This window comes from Pogona vitticeps, chromosome 4 (assembly GCF_051106095.1).
Source record: "Pogona vitticeps strain Pit_001003342236 chromosome 4, PviZW2.1, whole genome shotgun sequence".
Lineage (NCBI taxonomy): Eukaryota > Metazoa > Chordata > Lepidosauria > Squamata > Agamidae > Pogona > Pogona vitticeps.
Window position 1 is genome coordinate 50,536,180 of NC_135786.1, and position 18,894 is coordinate 50,555,073.

Below are 18,894 nucleotides of genomic sequence, written 5' to 3' on the forward strand. Positions count from 1 at the left end.
TCAAGGGTATGGCTTCAGGATACCTTGTGGCATGGTCCACAATTGTTAGTATGAACCTATTCCCCCTCTTTGTGGCCTTGGGCAAAGGTCCCACAATATCCACCCCTATGCATTTGAATGGAGTGTCAATCACAGGCAAAGGGCACAACTTTGCTTTGGTCCTGTCGCGGTTATTCCCCTGCCTTTGACACACATCACATTGTTTACAGAACTCCCTGATCTGCTTCCCTATGTCAGGCCAGTAGAAATTCTGTGTGATTCTCTGCTGTGTTTTGTTCACTCCTAAGTGTGCAGCAAACATGTCAGAGTGACCCCTTTGTAAGATCATGGGGCGATACTTTTCAGGTACCACCAGCTGACTTCTGATCCCATCTCCCCCTTTTGAGATATTCCTCAGGGTTTCTCTATATAAAATCCCCTTTTTCTCCAGGAATCTCACTGGGGTTTCAGGTGTTAGCTGGGCGTCAGTCACCTGTTCAAAACACTTTTGGAGAGTGGCGTCTGCCTTTTGCTCCTGTCCAAATCTGCTGTCTGTGGTTAAGGTTTCCACCACAGCTTCTGAACTCCCCTCTGCTACCGTCTCTGGCTCATCATTACCCCCCTGAACTGTCCCTGTGGTGGCTTGTGAGCGTGTAATCACTAGCACCCGTTTCACATGTTCAGCCAGGTCATTTCCCACGAGCACGGCTGCTGGCAGAGTTGATGAAATCGCTATCCGCCAATCTCCCCTCCAGCCTTGAAAGTTGACAGGTACCTCTGCTACTGGCAGAGAGATTACCTGCCCCTCAATCCCTGCCACCTTCATGCTCTCATTTGGGATTATAAACTCCCGAGGAATAATATCTGGATGGCACAGGGTTACCTGGGAACAAGTGTCCCGCAGCCCCCTATACTGACGGTCAAGTATTCCTACGTCCACCCCAGCTGTCTCAAACAACTGAGAATCTGTTTTCACCAGCAAGCAGCGTTTTACCTCCACAAGAGGACCATTTTCCTCAGCCTGATCAGCAGAGGTAGCTGTTCCAGACTGAGTAGTCATGGCAACAGGCTCCCTCTGTGACACTGAGCCTTGCTCTTTCTGGACACAGAACACAGCTTTTGGCTTGGTCCCACTAGAATTCTGAGGCACCATTCCTTTTAGCTGCTTCAATTTCTCACACTCTGAGATCAGATGACCCTTTCCCTGACAGAAATAGCATTTTCTGGTGTATTTTGATTCTCTCTCCTCTTGTTTGGGTTTTCCCTCCAAATTCTGAGGGCTTGGTTTCATGCCTGAGGGCTTCCCTTCACCATGGGCCCCTCCCCCTTGCTGGCTTTTCCCTGGTCCCTGAGAGTACTTGCTGTAGGTTTCTTTGGGTTCACCTACAGATTTCCCCTCACCCAAGGGCTTTCTTATTTGGGAGATAAAATCCGCGATCTCTGCGGCTGCTGCCACAGATTTCGGTTTCCTTTCCCTCACCTGGAATTTCAATTCCCCATGCAGGACTGAATAGAACTGTTCCAGGGCTATCAAGTCTTTAAGCTGTTCATAGGTCTCTGTTCCCTCCTGCGACAGCCATTTCTCAAGCAGCCTCACCAATTGGGCCCCCACTTGGGTAAAAGTCTGTTCTGGCTTCTTGGTGAGGGACCTGAACCTTTGTCTCAGCTGCTCTGCATTTATCCCATGTCTTGCGAACACCAGTTTTTTAAACTCTGCAAAATCTTTCATCCGTTCCTCAGGCATCTCGGCATAAACCTCAGCCAGGCTACCACTGATTAAAGAACGCATGATGGTCATCTTGTCAGTTTCCCTCACTGAGAAGTCCACAAACGCTCTTTCCACTAAGGAAAAGAACACCTCAGGACAATCTCCCTTGTGGTACACAGGGAATTTCTTCAGGTCAGCCTTAGACAGTTGGCCTCCCTCAGAATCCCTATTATTATTATTGTTCTGGTTCATCATTTCCAGTTTTCTTAATTCAAACGCCATTCTTTCTTTCTCCAGAGCAATTTTCTCTCTCTCTCTCTCTATTTCAAATTGCCGCTGTTTCTCTCTTTCCCTTTCCTCCATTTCCCTCACCCTCAGTTCATGCTGTTGGGCTAGGAGTAATTTTCTGAGTTCTGGGTCCTGCTCTCCTGTGCTGTCACCTTGCACTGAGCCAAATTCATCCTCAGACCCTTGGTCAATCTGGGGGTCTTTCACTTCACCCATGTCTGTTACTTGACTTCGAGTCAAGGGCATAATCCCCCCTCAGAACAGGCTGCTTTAAAAAGTCAAGCCTCAAAATAAAACGACCACTTTTTTCCTTCTTGCCTCAGAACCAGCTCTCCTAGAGATTGCTGCTGTTCTTCAGCACTAAATTTGCAACAGTATCGAGTCAGAGCCTACCCCCCTCTGCTGGGCCTCTCAGCTGGCACGCTAGCTCGCTGTTGCTACGCAGTTTTGCCTCAGCGTTTTCCCGCCAAAATCAGGCTGCCTCAGAGCACCTTAATCTAAGTCTCCCCAGTTGGCACGTTCTTCTACTAGTGCACCTCCCCGTGAGGTACACCTAGAAGATTACCTACGCGCCTCAGACTGTCCCTGACTAGACCCCCCTTGCTCTGGGCACACTTGCCAAGGCTTTGCTGGACCGCTGGACAACTGGACCAGTCGTATCCCACACGCTGGACACCAATCAATGTGACAAACCCAGACCTACTGGGATCTATCACACAGTTACTAAGCTGCCACCAACCATTCCCTATAATAAGTCACACAGACCAGGGATGGATTTTTAAACAACAAAAGAATAAGGTTTATTTTAAATACAAACAGGGTAAATAAAACAATCAGGTGAATAAAATAAAGTAACGTGGCTTATTCTCACACACACAAGCATACAGTTTGGTTCACCTAGAACCTTTAACTTAAAGCACAGACCCTGAACCCATCAGTTCTGGCTAACCCACAGACACCTGAACTTATCAGGTTGGTACTCTGACACACAGTAGTACCCTGTCAGACACCCAGACTCCCACAACAGCTTCTTCTTCCCCAGCTGCTGCTTCGTCCCAACCCAGTGTCTCACAGTCTGTCTCAGCATCTACTCTTCACCACACAGGCATCACATATTTATACAGTACAGCCCCTCCTCCTGATGTCCCGCCTTCCACTCCCCATAGGATGGAACTTTCCCTCCAAACCCATGACAGACAGGTAACATCAGTGCTGTTATGTAACAGTCAGCAGTCCAAAACATACCAGGAGTAGCCCTCACTAAAGACCATAGAACTCAGTTTTCAATAGAAATATCTAAATTATGTTGCTAAAATGCTATATTCAAACTTACTTGCATGCATATGAAAAGACTGCATGGTTCAATCCTGAAACATCCCGGTTAGTTCTAGCATGTTGAGATAAACAAGGGCAGCTTGGTCTTGTCCAATGTATCTTCTGTGCAGAGCTTGGAAATACTGTCTTACAAGTAACAGTGTCATTGTGAATGATTGCTGTGCAAAATAGTGTTCCTTTTGCCAGACAGCACGGCTACCAAGAAAAAAAAAGAATGGTAGACATTTTGGGATGGGTAGAAGTATTGCATACACAATGCGGTGTGGTGGACTGAGTAACAGACTAGGGCTCTGGAGGTAAAGGTAAAGGTTCCCCTTGACATTTAGTCCAGTTGTATCCAACTCTAGGGCACAGTGCTCATCCCCGTTTCCAAGCCGTAGAGCCAGGGTTCATCCGAATAGTTTCTGTGGTCACGTGCCCAGCATGACTAGACACGGAACGCCGTTACCTTCCCACTGAGGTGGTACCTATTTATCTACTTGCATTTACGTGCTTTCAAACTGCTAGGTTGGCAGGAGCTGGGACAAGCGATGGGAGCTCACTCTGTTGTGTAGATTCAATCTTATGACTGCTGGTCTTCTGACCCTGCAGCACAGAAGCTTCTGCAGTTTAACCCACAGCACCACCATGTCCCAGGGCTCTTGAGACCAGGTTTCAAATCTCCACTTGGCCATGGAAACTCACAGGGGGAGTAGAACTGGTAAAACCACTCTTCAAATGTTTCGCTTCCCTTTTTTCTTGTTCATTTTCAGTGGGAATAGAAATTGGGATAGGGGTACAGGGGGAATAGGTAAGGAATGGAAAGGGGTAAAATTCCAGAGAGGGAAAGAATATTCTTACACAATTATGCTAAAAAGAAAGATCACAAAAGAAACCATTTAGCAATTTTTACCAGAGTATCTATAGTTACCAATATCTCACTTTCCTTGAAAGCACTATTAGGATAACTAAAAGTTCCAACTTGACAGCACATATACAGTACTTTAATTAGGAGAAGTATCGCTGCTTCTCTTGGTTACTCTCTATATAAGGTCGCCAGTGACCGTGTGTGCTACATGTGTTTGCTGCTCCAAGACTGTTTCAAATTAAGTACTACACAATCCCAACACAGCACTGAAAGCAGCATATGGTAACATGCGGTAGAAAGTGTAATCTGACTCGATCAGGCACATTCTTCACTGGACACGGTTCCTGTAGATCAAGGTATCACATTGCTTACTAGTGTGTCAGGATGACTGGTTCAGGATGAGTGAAAAAACCTCTTTGAAGCAACACTGCAGTTGCACCAGCGGCTAGGACTCTTCTTTTAAAACAAATATGTTTGTCTGAGGATGTACACACACAGCAAAGACCATTTCCCAGGTATCCTCTGTATGTAAAAGGAAGCAGCAACACTCCAAATGTCTGAAGGTAGGAAAGGCACAGTAATTTGCTCCAAAACATCATTTTTATTGTACCAAGAGAAAGAATACCCTTTATAAACAAGTATATTGGTTAAGTTACTAGTCTTATTAACAAAATAAAGTTCTATCTATATGTACAGATATTTCAGGAAAAATAAAAACAAAAACAGCAGCCAGCTGACAGAGCATACAAGGGCAGGGTAGTGAGAGAACGAATATCTGAAAATGAGATGGGGTAAACCCCTAGCCCACTCCCAAGATGCATATGCTCAAGAAACAGATCAACTCACTTCCTCTCATGAAACTGTTGCAACGTCAGAAAACTGGTGGAGTACCCAGAGCAGGCAACACCAGTCCCATGGTTGTTGACAACATAACAGAAAGGTTATCACAGGAAGCTTAGAAGACACATCAGTCAAAAAGCTAGATGTCTGCTCCTCTTAAACAAAAGCAGAAAACCCCTAAGAAACCCCTGAGTCTGCCCAGATAAAACTACATCCAGTACAAAGTACAGACATTGGACTACAGTATATAATGACACTATTTACACAAAGGTCAAACTTCAGTGGGAATTATTCTGTCTGTGACAGACATTTCTACTTTATGTCTTAAAGGCTAAGGGTGTTTCCAGATACAGGGTGTTCTGGTACGTCCAAGCGATCCTGTTTTACAGCAGTATGCAGGCTGACTTGCAACTGATTGTCCACAACTCAGGTCCAGTGCTTTCTCGTGTACATCTTGATAGGTTCTGTCCATGCACTGAGCATGACAGTACTGTGTGGATAGCATTGTGTTTCTCCCTTTGGTTGACTGTAACTCTTCTGATATTTGGAAGTGCATGTTTGTGTGCAGGTGTGGGGTTTTTTTAGAATAATAAAAAAATTTGAAGGACCTCACCTTCACAAAATCCACTCAATCACCTTAGTATGACATGGATACGACCCAGGACTTTTAAAGTCTGTGGCAGCAGAGGGGAAGCCCTAACTACTTCTATCAAGATTGTAAGGCTTTCAGTATTATCCTGGCGGTAAGACTGTGTCCTGATCACCTGACAACCAATGTAATTAAACATGGAGAAACTCCTCATCAAAAGAGTAACCATCAGATGATGACCTGGCTACAGAAAACATGAACACAGTCATGATACAAAACAGTTGCAATCCGTATCAACTGAAAGTTTACACCCACTGATGAAACCATAGTTTTCTAGGTTGCACTGCTTTTCTTTTAAAAACAAAACAAAAAACTTGTTTTTCTAAGAGTGCCTGTAGCACAGGCAAAAGTGTTGAAATTAAACTTGTCCAAGTTTAAACTTCTAGTAGCGGACTGTCTCATCAATTTTACTTGAGTACAGTGGTGCCTCGACCTATGAACGTCTTGACATATGACCATTTCGAGTTACGACCAGCTGCGCCCACAAAATTTTGCTTCGACTTGTGGCTGGAGCTTTGAGTTACAACGAAAAAAAAGGCAGGAAATTCAAATTGCTAACCGTTGGTGAAGAGGCTGCTTCTTTGTAGCTCTTTTGCCCCAGCGGTTACAGAGTGTGCGACTGGAGGAGGCTTCGAACTGCCTGATAAGGTAAGGTGCTGCTTCCTGCTTTTTAAAAACTGTTCTGGGTGGTTGTTGTGGTTTTTTTGGGCCCTTTGGCCGTGTTCTGAAGGTTGTTCTTCCTAATGTTTTGCCAGTCTCTGTGGCCGGCATATTCAGACGACAGCACTGTGCTCTTGAAAAAAAGAAAACCCTTTCCCCAAGCTGTACTCTCTGAGGATGGTCCTCCAAAAAGGATCATAGCCAGGCAAATGCCAGGCCACCAATTCCCAGCTCGGAGAGCCTCCTCAGGAGGATATCGTGGTCAATGGTATCAAAGGCAGCTGAGATATCGAGGAGGACCAATAGAGACATTTTACCCCTGTTGGCCTCCCTCAACAGGTTATCCAACAGGGCGACCAATGCCGTTTCTGTACCATGGCACAGCCTGAAACCCGACTAGAATGGATCCAGAGTATTTGTTTCATCCAAAAGAGCCTGAAGCTGATGGGCCACCACCCTCTCCACCACTTTACTAATGAAAGAAACATTGGTGGCGGGCCTATAATTGCCAATATCGTCTGTCGCCAAGTTTGGTTTCTTCCTAATTGGCCTAATGAGTGTCTCTTTCAGGGCAAGAGGAAACCTGCCCTCCAGGAAAGAACCATTAATTATTGCTGTGGCCCATTCACTTGTTATAGGCCTGGCTGCTTTGATTAGCCAGCCTGGGCAAGGGTCAAGGGATGAGGTGGTGGCCTGACAGCGATCAAGTGCTGTTCAATCCACTGTATCCAAAAAAGGAGAGAGCTCCCAGCGGATGGCCTCCACTTTAGATTTTAAAAATGCTGCAAATTGGTCTGGTGAGATACTAGAAGAAGGCCTATCATTTCGACCAATTCTGGATAGGTCACGGACTATACGGAAAAGTTCCATCTGCTTATTTGAAGCCTTGCTTATCTGGTTAGCAAGGTGAGCTCGACTAGCAGCCCTTATCTCGACTAGCAGCAAGATAATGGTTAGGTGCGACCCTGACAGCTACCTTATTGTGATCCGTTGGTTTCCATATGCACTCTAGCCTTCTCCTATTTTGCTTCATCGCTCATAGCTCCTGATTGAACCAGGACGCAGGCCGAGCTCTGCATTGGAGAGGGTGTTTAGGAGCAATCATGTCTACAGCCCTGGTGGCAGCTGTAAACCAGCCATCAACCAGAGCTTCAACAGGAGCACCAACCACTCCGAAGCCAACTACACCAGAACACAGAGTGCTGTCCTCTGAAGATGCTGCCCACAGAGACTGGCGAAATGTTAGGAAGAACAACCTTCAGAACACGGCCAAAGAGCCCGAAAAACCCACAACAACCATTAGATCCCGTCCGTGAAAGCCTTCACAAATACATTGTTCTGGGTGGGTTTTGCAGTGTGGTTTTGGGCAGGGTGATGGGATTATGTTTCTATGCTGTGATGGGTATTGCAGGGTTTGTTGGGGTTTTTTTTTTTGGTGTGTGTTTTTCCCATTTCCGATGGGTCTTATGGGGGTTGTTTACTTTTTGCTTTGTTTTTTTTTGCATTTCCGAAGGGTCTTGCACAGTTTGTTTGCTTTCTGCTTTACTTTTTTTTTTGCATTTCTGAAGGGTCTTGCACAGTTTGCTGTCTGCTTTGCTTTTTTTTGCATTTTTGATTGGTGTTGCACGGTTTGTTTGCTTTCTGCTTTGCTTTTCCCCCATTTCCGATGGGTCTTGCACGGTTTGTTTGCTTTCTGCTTTGCTTTTTCCCCATTTCCGATGGGTCTTGCACGGTTTGTTTGCTTTTCTCCCCCCCCTTCAGCTGGAATGGATTAATCACATTTCCGATGGGTCTTGCAGTGCTTTGTGGAGGTTTTTTGGTGATTTTTTTCTTCAGCCGGAACGAATTAATTGCATTTCAGTGCATTCCTATGGGAAACGGTGCTTTGACTTATGACCATTTCGAGTTACGACCATAGTTCCGGAACCAAATAAGTTTGTAAGTCGAGGCACCACTTTAATCTCAACAGGTTTTGGCTATTAATTTCCTTGACTTCTAAAGCCATTTTCATTGCCAGACCAAGTCAGATTTGTGCCAACTTGATTTTCCCCATCTCTTGGTCATGCTATTCTATCATAACATGATCTTTAAAATTAACTACAGCAAGCAGAATGAAAATTTAAGATAAGCTTGCTTCTGTGTAAGCATAGCTACTGATAGGGATTTAAGTCCAGTAATTTCATTTGAGAATGCTCAATCTCCAGTCAATTTCACAACCAGCACCAGTCAACCCTGATCTATTCAGTGTAATTACCTGTGTAGAACATTTGCTAGGTGGATTTTCCTTATTTGTTAATTCTCTGAAAGAGAAAGTCACAGCTAGCACATATCATCCACTTTCTCCAGAGACGACAACTCCCACTGTGCTCCAATGGCACATATTTCTATCCACACCTACAAAACAAAGAGTGCATAAAGAGTCATGGAAAACAACATGGATGATGCTACCTTCTGGAACTTTACTAGTCTTACATGAAATCATGGAGATGACACATTAACAGTTTCATTGGGAAGCTCCCTAATGCATTGACTTTTGTGAATTTTGTGTATATATTGTCAAGTGCAAGAGCAGTTGTCTTAATTTTTTAAAAAAGAGAATACCATACTTTTCTCCTCACAGTGCCTTTACAGCAAGAAAGATTATGAAAGGTTGGTCCCCATTGCATCTTATGAAAATAAATGATTAATTTTTACTGTTTTCCTAACTTTGCACATAAGAAGACATTTTGAAATGGTTTTGCAAATGACTTGGAGCTTTTCCTGCAAATAGGTCTCATTCATATTAGAAATGGAAGTGGGCAGTGGTTTTGGAATGAGACATTTCCATTCAAACAACTTTCCTCTTCTTTTTTTTTTCCTTTCCTGCTCCATTTTATTTATCTAAACTGAAAAGCTACAGTATGCATGCACCCTGATAAACTTTTATAGGTTGCATTAATATGGCTGGCCCTGCATCCAAAAAATGGAGTAAGCTATATTCCTGTCTCTCCCACCACCAAAAAAAAGTAGATTACATAGATGTGAAAAAGTAAAGCTGGACCTTCACCACTTTAGCTGTCTTGGTGCCATTCCAGCTTCTTCCAGCAGGGAGCAAAAGCCTTCCACATTGAGACTTTAAAGCATTTTGCTACTATATGCTGCAGCAATATTCATTAGGGAACAAGTCAAGGTCAGCTTAAATGGACAAAAAGTTTAAAATGGTCATCTAAGTGTGATGATGTGAAGACAAAATATGGGGAAAGGGATTGTGTGTAAACACATATGCAAGTGCACAAACACACACTTTTGCTCGCTCATTTTTTGAAAAAGGACTCCACATCCCCTTTACCTCCTTCCATGCCACTGGCCTTCTAGCCATTTTTCATATGTTAACATTAAGCATTCTTCACTCACTGGCCATGAACAATTTGATTAAAGAACAAATTAAGTTTCTTCAATCTACTCTGTTTTTGTTTATGGGTTGTTGTCTTTTTTTTAAATTAGGACCCCAAGACTTAATAACCAGAGGAAGGTGAAAGTAATTTAGAATAAATTAACATAGCATCTCCAAGCACGTTATGAACAGAAAATTGTTTTTCAAAAGTGTCTGAACTTTTGGCTCTTTCAACAAATGTTTGCTCCTGCCTACCCTACGCTTCTCTCATTTCAGCACTGCTGTTACTGTTAAGCCATTTTGGTGTCAGAAAGCCTGCTGATCTCCCAAGCATCTACCAGGAGGTGCCACTGTCTGCCCATCCCAGGTTTAGCTAATTTAAATCAATACCAGGAGTGTTAGTGCCAATGTCAAAAGAGGATAATGGAGAGAATAAATTGGTAAGAGGGATGCAGGAGACACTATTGAACACAGATGTGTTCAAACTCAAGAGTATTTGTGCGATTACTTGGGTTGCAGTTATGATGTTTCTTGGAAGAGGGAGAATGAACTTTCAGAAATGATTGATAATCCTACCAGTCTTATAATAGTCAGAATAACTCATTCAGTCACCTCCAAAGGGAATTCCCACTTTCTCCCCCAAATACACTAGAAGCTGTATGATCTGTCCTCTGAGAAGCTAGTCAGATTGCTGCTGCTGCTGCTGCTGCCACCACTGTCTCTGGGCCGCCTCTCCTGCTGTGTATACTGAGAACTGGCAAGCAAACAAGTACAGGAGGGAAAATGGGCAGTGGCTTAATTTACAAGCTGGGCTAGGGCTGCCAAGGGTATAGAGGGCCCCTCTGGGACCTCTCAGTTGTTATTCATTCAAGTCCAGAGCTAAAAATGGCTCCATGGGAATTTACTGGCAGAGCCAGTGGGAGTAGAAAGAAACAAACACAGGACAAAGTGAAGGGGGGGTGTAGCAGAACTGGCTGACATCCGGAACAAAGAGAGAACAAGTGTTCCACCCGGATATTTGGTTTTTGCAAACTGGAAAGGCCCCAGAGAGATTGGTTGAATGCTGGCAACTGTGTGGGGCTCCTATAGGCTGGAGCAGCTGGTCAGGCTGTGAACAGGTACAAGACTCAGTTGAGCTGGCTACACACTAGGTTTTCAAGATACAGAAAGAGAAGGAAGAGCATGATTAGTAGACACATTGGCCTCCCTTCATTATTTTCACGTTCATCTTTGTGTTCAACACAGATGAAGCTGCTTTAAACTGAGCCAGACCACTGTCCCATCAAATCCAGTGTTGTCTACTCTGACCCTTCAGGACAATATATTTCCCAGTGAAGTCACGGAGGATTGAACCTGTGACCATCTATAGATGGGAGCAGTCCCTGTACAACCATCCAGGTTTGGCTGCCACCTTTCTCAGTCACTTTTGACCACATTGCAGGAGAGTCTAGAGTAGCCTCTGACTTACCCAAGTCAGACAGCCTGAACGAAACTCTCCAGGACTTCCTTCCCATCCAGTTCCTTCTTTCAAAAGACCTCAAAAGTTGATGGAACTCCTCACCAGCCATTTCCAGAAATGCCCCACCCATCATCCCCATCCCACCCTGCACACACCATTGGCTCAGTCTGTGAGAACCACCAACTCGTTGTCACTCTTGTCCTCGCCTTCTGAGTCCTCATCTTCACTGTAGTGGTACATCTCCCCATCGGGCACCAAATGGCTGTCCTCGGCCCCATCCCCATCCCCTTCCTCTGGCTTCAGGCTTCGCGTGTTGATAATGACTGGCATGTTGGGTTCCATTCCATGGGGCAAGTAGTGATCCATCAGGGGTGGAGGTAGCTGAATTCCAACCGAATGTTGGTACATGAGATCTGAAGAGGAGGGTGGCCTCTGGCTGCCCTGCGGCCTAGGAGAAAAAGAACAGCGTGCTTTAAAGAGCATGGACTTCTCTTCTGTCCCCTTTAGTCTACCTAGTTTTCATTTATTCATGTTTTTGCTACCACCAATGTACACCCCACTTCCTCACATGGGAATAGAAGGTCAGAGGTTAGAAAAATTCATTTCTTGGCTTTCAATTCCCAGAATCCTCCAGCAAGATTGGCCAAGAAAGGACCCATCTCAAGTTCTGGGATAGATTCCCCAATGCATTGGCTGGTGTTTGTGTAATACTGCTCTCTAGTGGATAGAACTGGAACGGATTAGCTATCTACCATCTCGTAACACAAACTGCCAATAGAGATGGGGATGAAGCGTCAAAATGATGCTTTGTCTTGGTTCGTGGGTCGTCAAACTTGACGAACCACAAATTTCACTCCCAGTGGCCTTATGAACCAATAATCAATTTATCAGACAGCCCATGAGACTATCTAAAAATAAAAGCTCCCCTTCCCACTGTCACATACCTTGCCCAGCTACCTCCCCCTGCTCTGCAATGGCTTCCACCAAAACAGACTGCTGGAACCACTGTTTCAGTTCCAGGAGCCTAGCTTTTGCTAGGAGCAGTGGGGAGGGCTTCCCTTTGGGCAAGCCTGATGGAGGCAATTCCCCCCCATACTGCCTTTCCAAACCGGGGGGGGGGGAGGGGGAGAGAGATCACTTCAGTAAGCCTTCCCCAATCTATGTCCCAGGGGCGTAGAAAGATGAAGCCTGACCCAAGTGATCCTCTACCCTCCTGTCTTTGCACAGACAGCAGGGTGAGGAATCGCTTCGATCCAACTTCCCTTGTATTTCTATGCCCACCCAGGCATAGAAAGACAGGGAACCCTGATCAAAGATTGGGGAAGCCTTACTGAAGTGATCTCTTCCTCCCCCCCCCGCCCCGCCCCACTGTTTGGAAAGACAGCTGGGGGAATTCTATGCTGCAGGGTCATAGAAAGACAAGGAAAGCCTGAGCAGAGATATTCCCCCCCCCCATCTTTGTAAACAGGGGGTGGGATTCCCTTGGAGCAGGCTTTAACAAGCCACCCAAAGGGAAAACCCCTTTCTGCCTATGCCTCTGAAGTACAGCTAATCCGCGGGGGCATAAGTAGAGAGGGATAGACAAAGGGACGGATATAAAAGGGTTATATTCATTGCTTCATATTTGTTGGGGTCTCTGGACCTCAAGAATACAAGGCAACGAATATCTGACAAATCAGCTATATTCACTGAATATTGTGATTCATTGTTAGCTTCGTCCCCATGTCTAACTGCCAAGCATTACTAGGAATTCCCTCTGTAGATCCAGAAAGGCTTTCAGGCCTGCCGGCCACCCATCAAATGCCACAGATGCCAATGTGATCCAGCAAAGCATTTAATCACGTGTGATCCTCCAAAATCCATGAGGGCTTGGAGGTGATTAAAGTTAAGGCCCCTGGCTCAGGATGACTCGGAGGGGTCCATGTAAATTGGTGACATCTTTGGCAGTGAAAAGAAATTTTCAAATAATATAGGGTTATGTTTCTCCATAATGATAACCCAAAAGCTTATGCTGGTCCCAGCTCTGATGGGGATACATGAACAACTCCAAAACTCATATTGTGCTCATAGTTTGGGGGCAATAATGTTTTGGATGATAACTCCCAGAATGCTGGCTGAAGGATTCTGGGAATTCTTATACAACATTTCCAAGCTGAGCAAAGCTGAGAATCACACAGTGGCCTTCAACACACCACGGTTGTTTTTGTGCCCCTCAGAGGCCACTCTGGAGAGGGAGAAATCCCAAATAGTTTTAGTCTACCCCACAGGGAGAATTATATCTCCAAGGACCACAGTTCTCAACCTGAGCTAACCTAAGGGTCCCAGGCAAAGCATAGGCTGCGTTGCCTTCCCAAAGCAGCTGCCTTTCAGCTTGAGGGAGTTCTTTGTTCAAAGGGCTGTGCTTGCTAGCAACTGGGAGGAAAGGGGTAGGGAGCCTCACGCAATCAGGTAGCCCTGCCTGGCGTCTTGCCGTCGGTTCCTCATCAGTGCCTTGTATTCACCCACACGGAGCCGCTTCCCTTCTACAATGCAAGTGCGCTTTGGGCGAGGCTTATATTTGTAATTGGGATACTTTTCCAGGTGCTGACGGCTGAGCCGTGCCTGCTCCTCATAGTAGGGCTGCTTCTCCTGGTTTGACATGGATTTCCACCGAGAACCTGCAAAGAAGGGGGGAAAGGCAACAGAGAAAGCAGAGGGGTGTTTAGCTGCCATGTTTGTTTTCAGCAGCCCTTGTCGGTCCTGCTTTCAGTGAAAACACTGCATCTTAATGAAGAAAAGGGTGCTTTTCTTTGGGAAGAAAGGAGAACAGGAGACCCGAAACCAAACAGGTGAGCTGACAATTCATATTTCTAAATCCAAGATCAGAAATTCAGATTAAGTCATTAGTCTTCCAAGACTAAAATAATCTCTCTAAAAAGATCATGCAGTGGACACAGATTAAGACAAGAGACTTTTCCACTCCCTTGTGGAAGATCAGCAGAACTGTGGAACGGGGGGAGGAGCCTCTAAAGCCCTTGCACTCAGAATCCAACCCAACAGCAAGAAGATATTCAACTGTTTTACAAACCAGCTGGATACAAGGCTTGCAGGTATGACCTATGTTTGTAAGGACATGGAAGAGAGCTTTCTCTGCAATGGCACCTCAGTTATAAAATCCCCTCTCTAGAAAAGTCAGACCACTGGCCCCATCCTTGATAAGATTTTACTGGCTTTAAAAAATGATATTGTTTCTGTTATTATAGAATGCTTTGCCTATTTGTTGAGATCATAAATGCATACTTTTTAACAATAAGAAAAATTGCTAAAATCCTAGCATCATTTTATGTTGATGTAACACAAGTGGCGTAGAATAGACATATACTGTTGCATAATGACTCATGGTACTCTGCACACAACAGACAATATCCATGCTGATTCCTTAATGTGTGGCAATTTGCCATCAAAAGTTACTCCTTTTTGCGTTACACTCACAGGCATACTTAATAGGATTTTGCTCAATAATGTATTACATCCCTATTTACAAAGTAAATATACTGAGAACTCCTTCCCAGAGGAATTCCCTCAGATGTCTTCATTTTTAATATCTCATGATCAATCCGGAAAAGAGGACTGTTTCTAATGTGCACTAAGTTTGAGATTCTGTGCAATTTTGATCCATAATCAGCAATTTTGGAACCTGCAACAAGTAGCACAAAATGCACCCCTATATCAACTTTATTAATTCATGGTGTAAAAACAATACAAGAAGCAATTACACCACTGAACACTTGATAGCATCTTCCCTTCTTCCACAGAAGATCAACAGCACTGCCACAGATATAAAAAACAAAATCAAATCAAATGTGCACACACACCTGTCCACCCCAGAAGTCTAGCCTACTCAGCCTTGGGGTGTCCTGCCCTCCAACAGGGAAGGTTTGGTGTACCCATAATAAGGATATGCCAGTCATCTTTCTGGATCAGAGAGGCCTGGTCTATGAAGCTTTGGCAAGACCCATGTTCAGCAGCTTCAGTGAGGCTCACCACCTGTCCACTGCTCCTCAATCAGCCTGCTGGAAATTTGTAGTTTTTTCCCCCCTTCATGGTGGTAGACCAGGTCACCGAGCCAGTCTAGCCAGGGGTGCTTTCACTGTGGGTGACTGGGAACGGGGCATTCTCTCTAAATTCAGCATCCTATGACATAACTCTAGTTTTCCTGCTCTAGTTAGGGCCCTGATTATAGTTAAAAAGATGCACTACACATTTCAAATCATAGCATGAATATTGACTAAGCAACAAGATCTAAAGGATTCTAAAGGATCTAAATGCCAATGCAGAAAAATGGGACTGTGGATGTCCATAGAAATACAGAACTTTCTTTGGCTCTTTTTCCCCATATAAATAGAAGAGTCCAGTGCCATTATGAACTGGCAGAAGAAAGGGAAAAAATTACTAGTTTGGCTAAAAGATGCAGAAAACTGCAGATAGCATGCCTTGTAGCCATGCTGGCTGGGGTCTTTGGCAAGCTGTAGTTCAAATAAGGTAATCTTTCCCATTCTTGACTAGCAACCCACACATTGCTAATTAGGACTACACCCTCCTACTGACCTTTCTACTCACCTTCCTACATTAATCTCTGGATTCTTTCACAGCACAAGGTATGGTGAGCAGGTGCAACAGCTAAAATAGACTCCCCTGCAGTGTAATTTGAATTCCCTAGGCTGTTTGACCTTTACTGTCATTCCCACCAGACTGCAGGCTAGGAGGAATGCAAGCTGGAGAGATATGGAAGGTTTCACCCAAGCAGTAGACCAAGGAATGAATGAATCAGTGAAGAGGAAGAGATATCTAAAATTACTTTAGTGACACTAAAGAGCACAGAATATATCAAATAAATAGCTAAACAAACCTGGACAAGTGTACTTGGTCAAGAACTCTCAGAAACTGAACTGATTCTACAGTTTCTTGAATCATCATCCCAACTTTCTAATAAAATTTAAAAATTTAAAAAATGTTTTTAAAATGTTTAAAAATATTTTAATGGTGTGTTTTTTAATATTGTTATAAATTTAATTCTGTTTTAGTGTTGAGTCTTATAGTGTTTTTCAAGGTTATTATTGTGTAGTTTTAACTGATTGTGAGCCATCTTGAGTCCCTAGGGACAGAAAGGCAGCATATAAATAAAATAAATAAATTTAACATAAATTATTAAGTAAACTCAAAAACAAAACAAAACAAAACCCCTTTACTTCTTTCTTTTTGCAGAACACAGATGTGTGCATCCCTTTAAAAAAAACAAGGTGGTAGAGACCATAGAACAGAGTATACTACTTCCAAATCATAGTGAGGGAATACCATTTTTACATTCTCCTAACATATCCTTTTTAAATTAAAAAAACCTCTGCAAATAAAAATTAGAACAGCAAGCAGACCTTTCTTCATAATGTCCTAGTTTCTACCCAACAGAGAGGATCAAGAAAACAACTAGGGAGCATTCATAAATGTCAGCACTTGTAACTGTAGTCAGCCATCAAGTCCACAAAGGTGCCAGGTTGCTTACTCCCTTCCCCTTCATAAGCTCTTGAGTATACTTCATGAAAATAATGCAGATCTCTAAGCATTAATTCATCCTACTGGTTACTGTAGCCTTGCATGATTAAATAGACAACCCAGCACAAGGATCCTCAACGTAATCTCAGAGATAGGAGCCCTATTTTAGCAACAATGCATGAACCCAAATTAAACATGCTAAGAACAACCACAAACCCCACTGCATTTTCATTCGCACCAGAATGGATGAGCTTTTCAAAGACCACATAACCATCCAAGCTGAGCTAGCAATAGTGAAACAGCAGCTGAACATGAGGCTAGGGTGTGGGAGATGCATATCAGGTTGAAGGACCACCACCAGTGCTGAGGACTTATTTTTATTTGCGGAATATGACACCCTTTTTTGTATTGTTTTATTAAACTTTCCACTCACTACCCTACAGTAGACGAAGAAATCAGAAAAAAGTACATGGAGATTGAGAAACCCAAAGTATGTATTTTGAACTGCAACCCTGTTTCCATTTACTTGAAAGTAAATCAGCCAACCTTTCTTCTGAGTAAAGGATTGCAATGCATGATCACTATTTAGCACTTTCACAGGTGGCTCATGGCCAGATCAAGGTAGGTGCCACCTCCTAGATTTTGGGATAAAGCATACATCTAGTCTTCCCTGCTGCATCTACAAGTTGCTACTCCTTAACAGCCTTGTTCAACTTAGTAGGCGACATTCATAATCTTCTATTTAACTTCTGGGCTATGCTTCAATTGCCAGAAGATAATATAGCTTCTCAAAATATACTTATTGGAACAATCTTCAAATTACATTTTAAACAAGAGGTTTATGGTCCTAGTTTATCCTCAAAATGGCAGGGGAGCATTCAAAGACATGTTTATTAGGTTGTGTTATATAGTCTCAAGTTGGAACTGACTTAGGGTTTCAAGATAAGTGAGATATTTAAAGAGTAGTTTTACCAGTTCCACCCTCTACCCTCAGTGAGCTTCCATGGCTGAGTGGAGATTTGAAAACAGGTCTCCTGAGTCTTAATCCATCACTCTCTCCACTACATCAAAGGCATACTACATGTGTATTATAGCTAGGCTCTTTTGCTCTGTCTCTAAGCAAGGACAAATTACAAGACACAATATTGATATTCAGGCTGAAGAACATACAGCATGTCACTGTTTGCTCCATGGTATAAGACTGCAAAATCACCAATAAGATTTTGGAAATAAGATCTGGCAGAGCTTGCTTTGTATAATTAAGGAAGGTGTTTCTTTCTCCATTCCCCATTTCTCATTGGCTCCTACACTGTTAACATTTAGAGATGTCCCGACACCAAGTAGTTTACTGATGTTGTTTTTTGTTTGTTTTGTTTTGTTTGTTTGTTTGAGTTAGCCAGCAGTGCCATGTATGCTGAAAATAATCATAATAGGCCTTTTACTTTCAGGCTAAAAAAATTATGGTTCCTCCAGATTGGTATACTTGGACTGGCTGCAAACTAAGATTTGATATTTCAGCAGGGAACACAGCAGAAAATGTTGTTATTGTTAATATTTGGCCCTTTACAGGCAAGCTCCTGTGGCTTACAACCTTGCTAAAAGAGATAATTGGCATGCATTGATTTTCTTCTGAATGATAAGTATAAGGCAATCACTCAAAAAGCGACTCAGTTACTGCAAAAAGATTCAATACTATTTTGTCCATTCTAACGTTGTGTGTTTTCATGCTGATATACTTTGCAAGGCTTTGGTTATGCATAGCCTTTAAGGTTATTTTGCCTCTCTCTCTCTCTCTCTCTCTCTCTCTCACACACACACACACACACAGAGAGAGAGAGAGAGAGAGAGAGAGTGTGTGTGAGAGAGAGAGTGTACATATTAGATGTTCCAACATAAGTTAAACTGTTTGTTATATTTCTTTTTATATAAAATATTTGTTGTGGTGTTTGGCTGCATGAACATCACTGATTGACTGACTTGTTATTATTGCCTTTACCTGTAGTGTATACTGAATCAAGACAAAAGCATCAGGAACAAGATTATGAAGGATGCAACCATAGTATTTTATGGCATTCAGCAGGGGAAAATAATTTGTCCTGGATTAGAAAGACCATCTGACTACACTATCCTGTAAAATACAGAAAACTGGATATCTACTTGAAGGGTGATGGAAGTTTTCTGCGATGACAGATCAACAACAGGTTGCTTCAGAGCAGGAATGGACAAC

At 43.4% G+C, this 18,894-nt stretch overlaps 1 protein-coding gene across 6 annotated transcripts in view; it reads right to left on the reverse strand.

Annotated features, from left to right (window-relative positions):
* Nucleotides 1–7,787: 7,787 nt before the first annotated feature.
* SOX13 (SRY-box transcription factor 13) overlaps nt 7,788–18,894 on the reverse strand; it is an 81,004-nt gene continuing 69,897 nt past the window's right edge. For 5 of the 6 annotated variants that reach the window (XM_020797038.3, XM_020797054.3, XM_020797027.3 and 2 more), the window contains 2 exons: nt 13,579–13,795; nt 7,788–11,586 (listed from right to left, as the gene is read on the reverse strand). In XM_020797038.3, coding sequence (XP_020652697.3) covers nt 11,301–11,586; nt 13,579–13,795 — 503 coding nt within the window. In that variant the 3' untranslated portion in view covers nt 7,788–11,300. The remainder of the gene's footprint in view (nt 11,587–13,578; nt 13,796–18,894) is intronic. The other variant, XM_020797046.3, reaches the window with a different exon arrangement.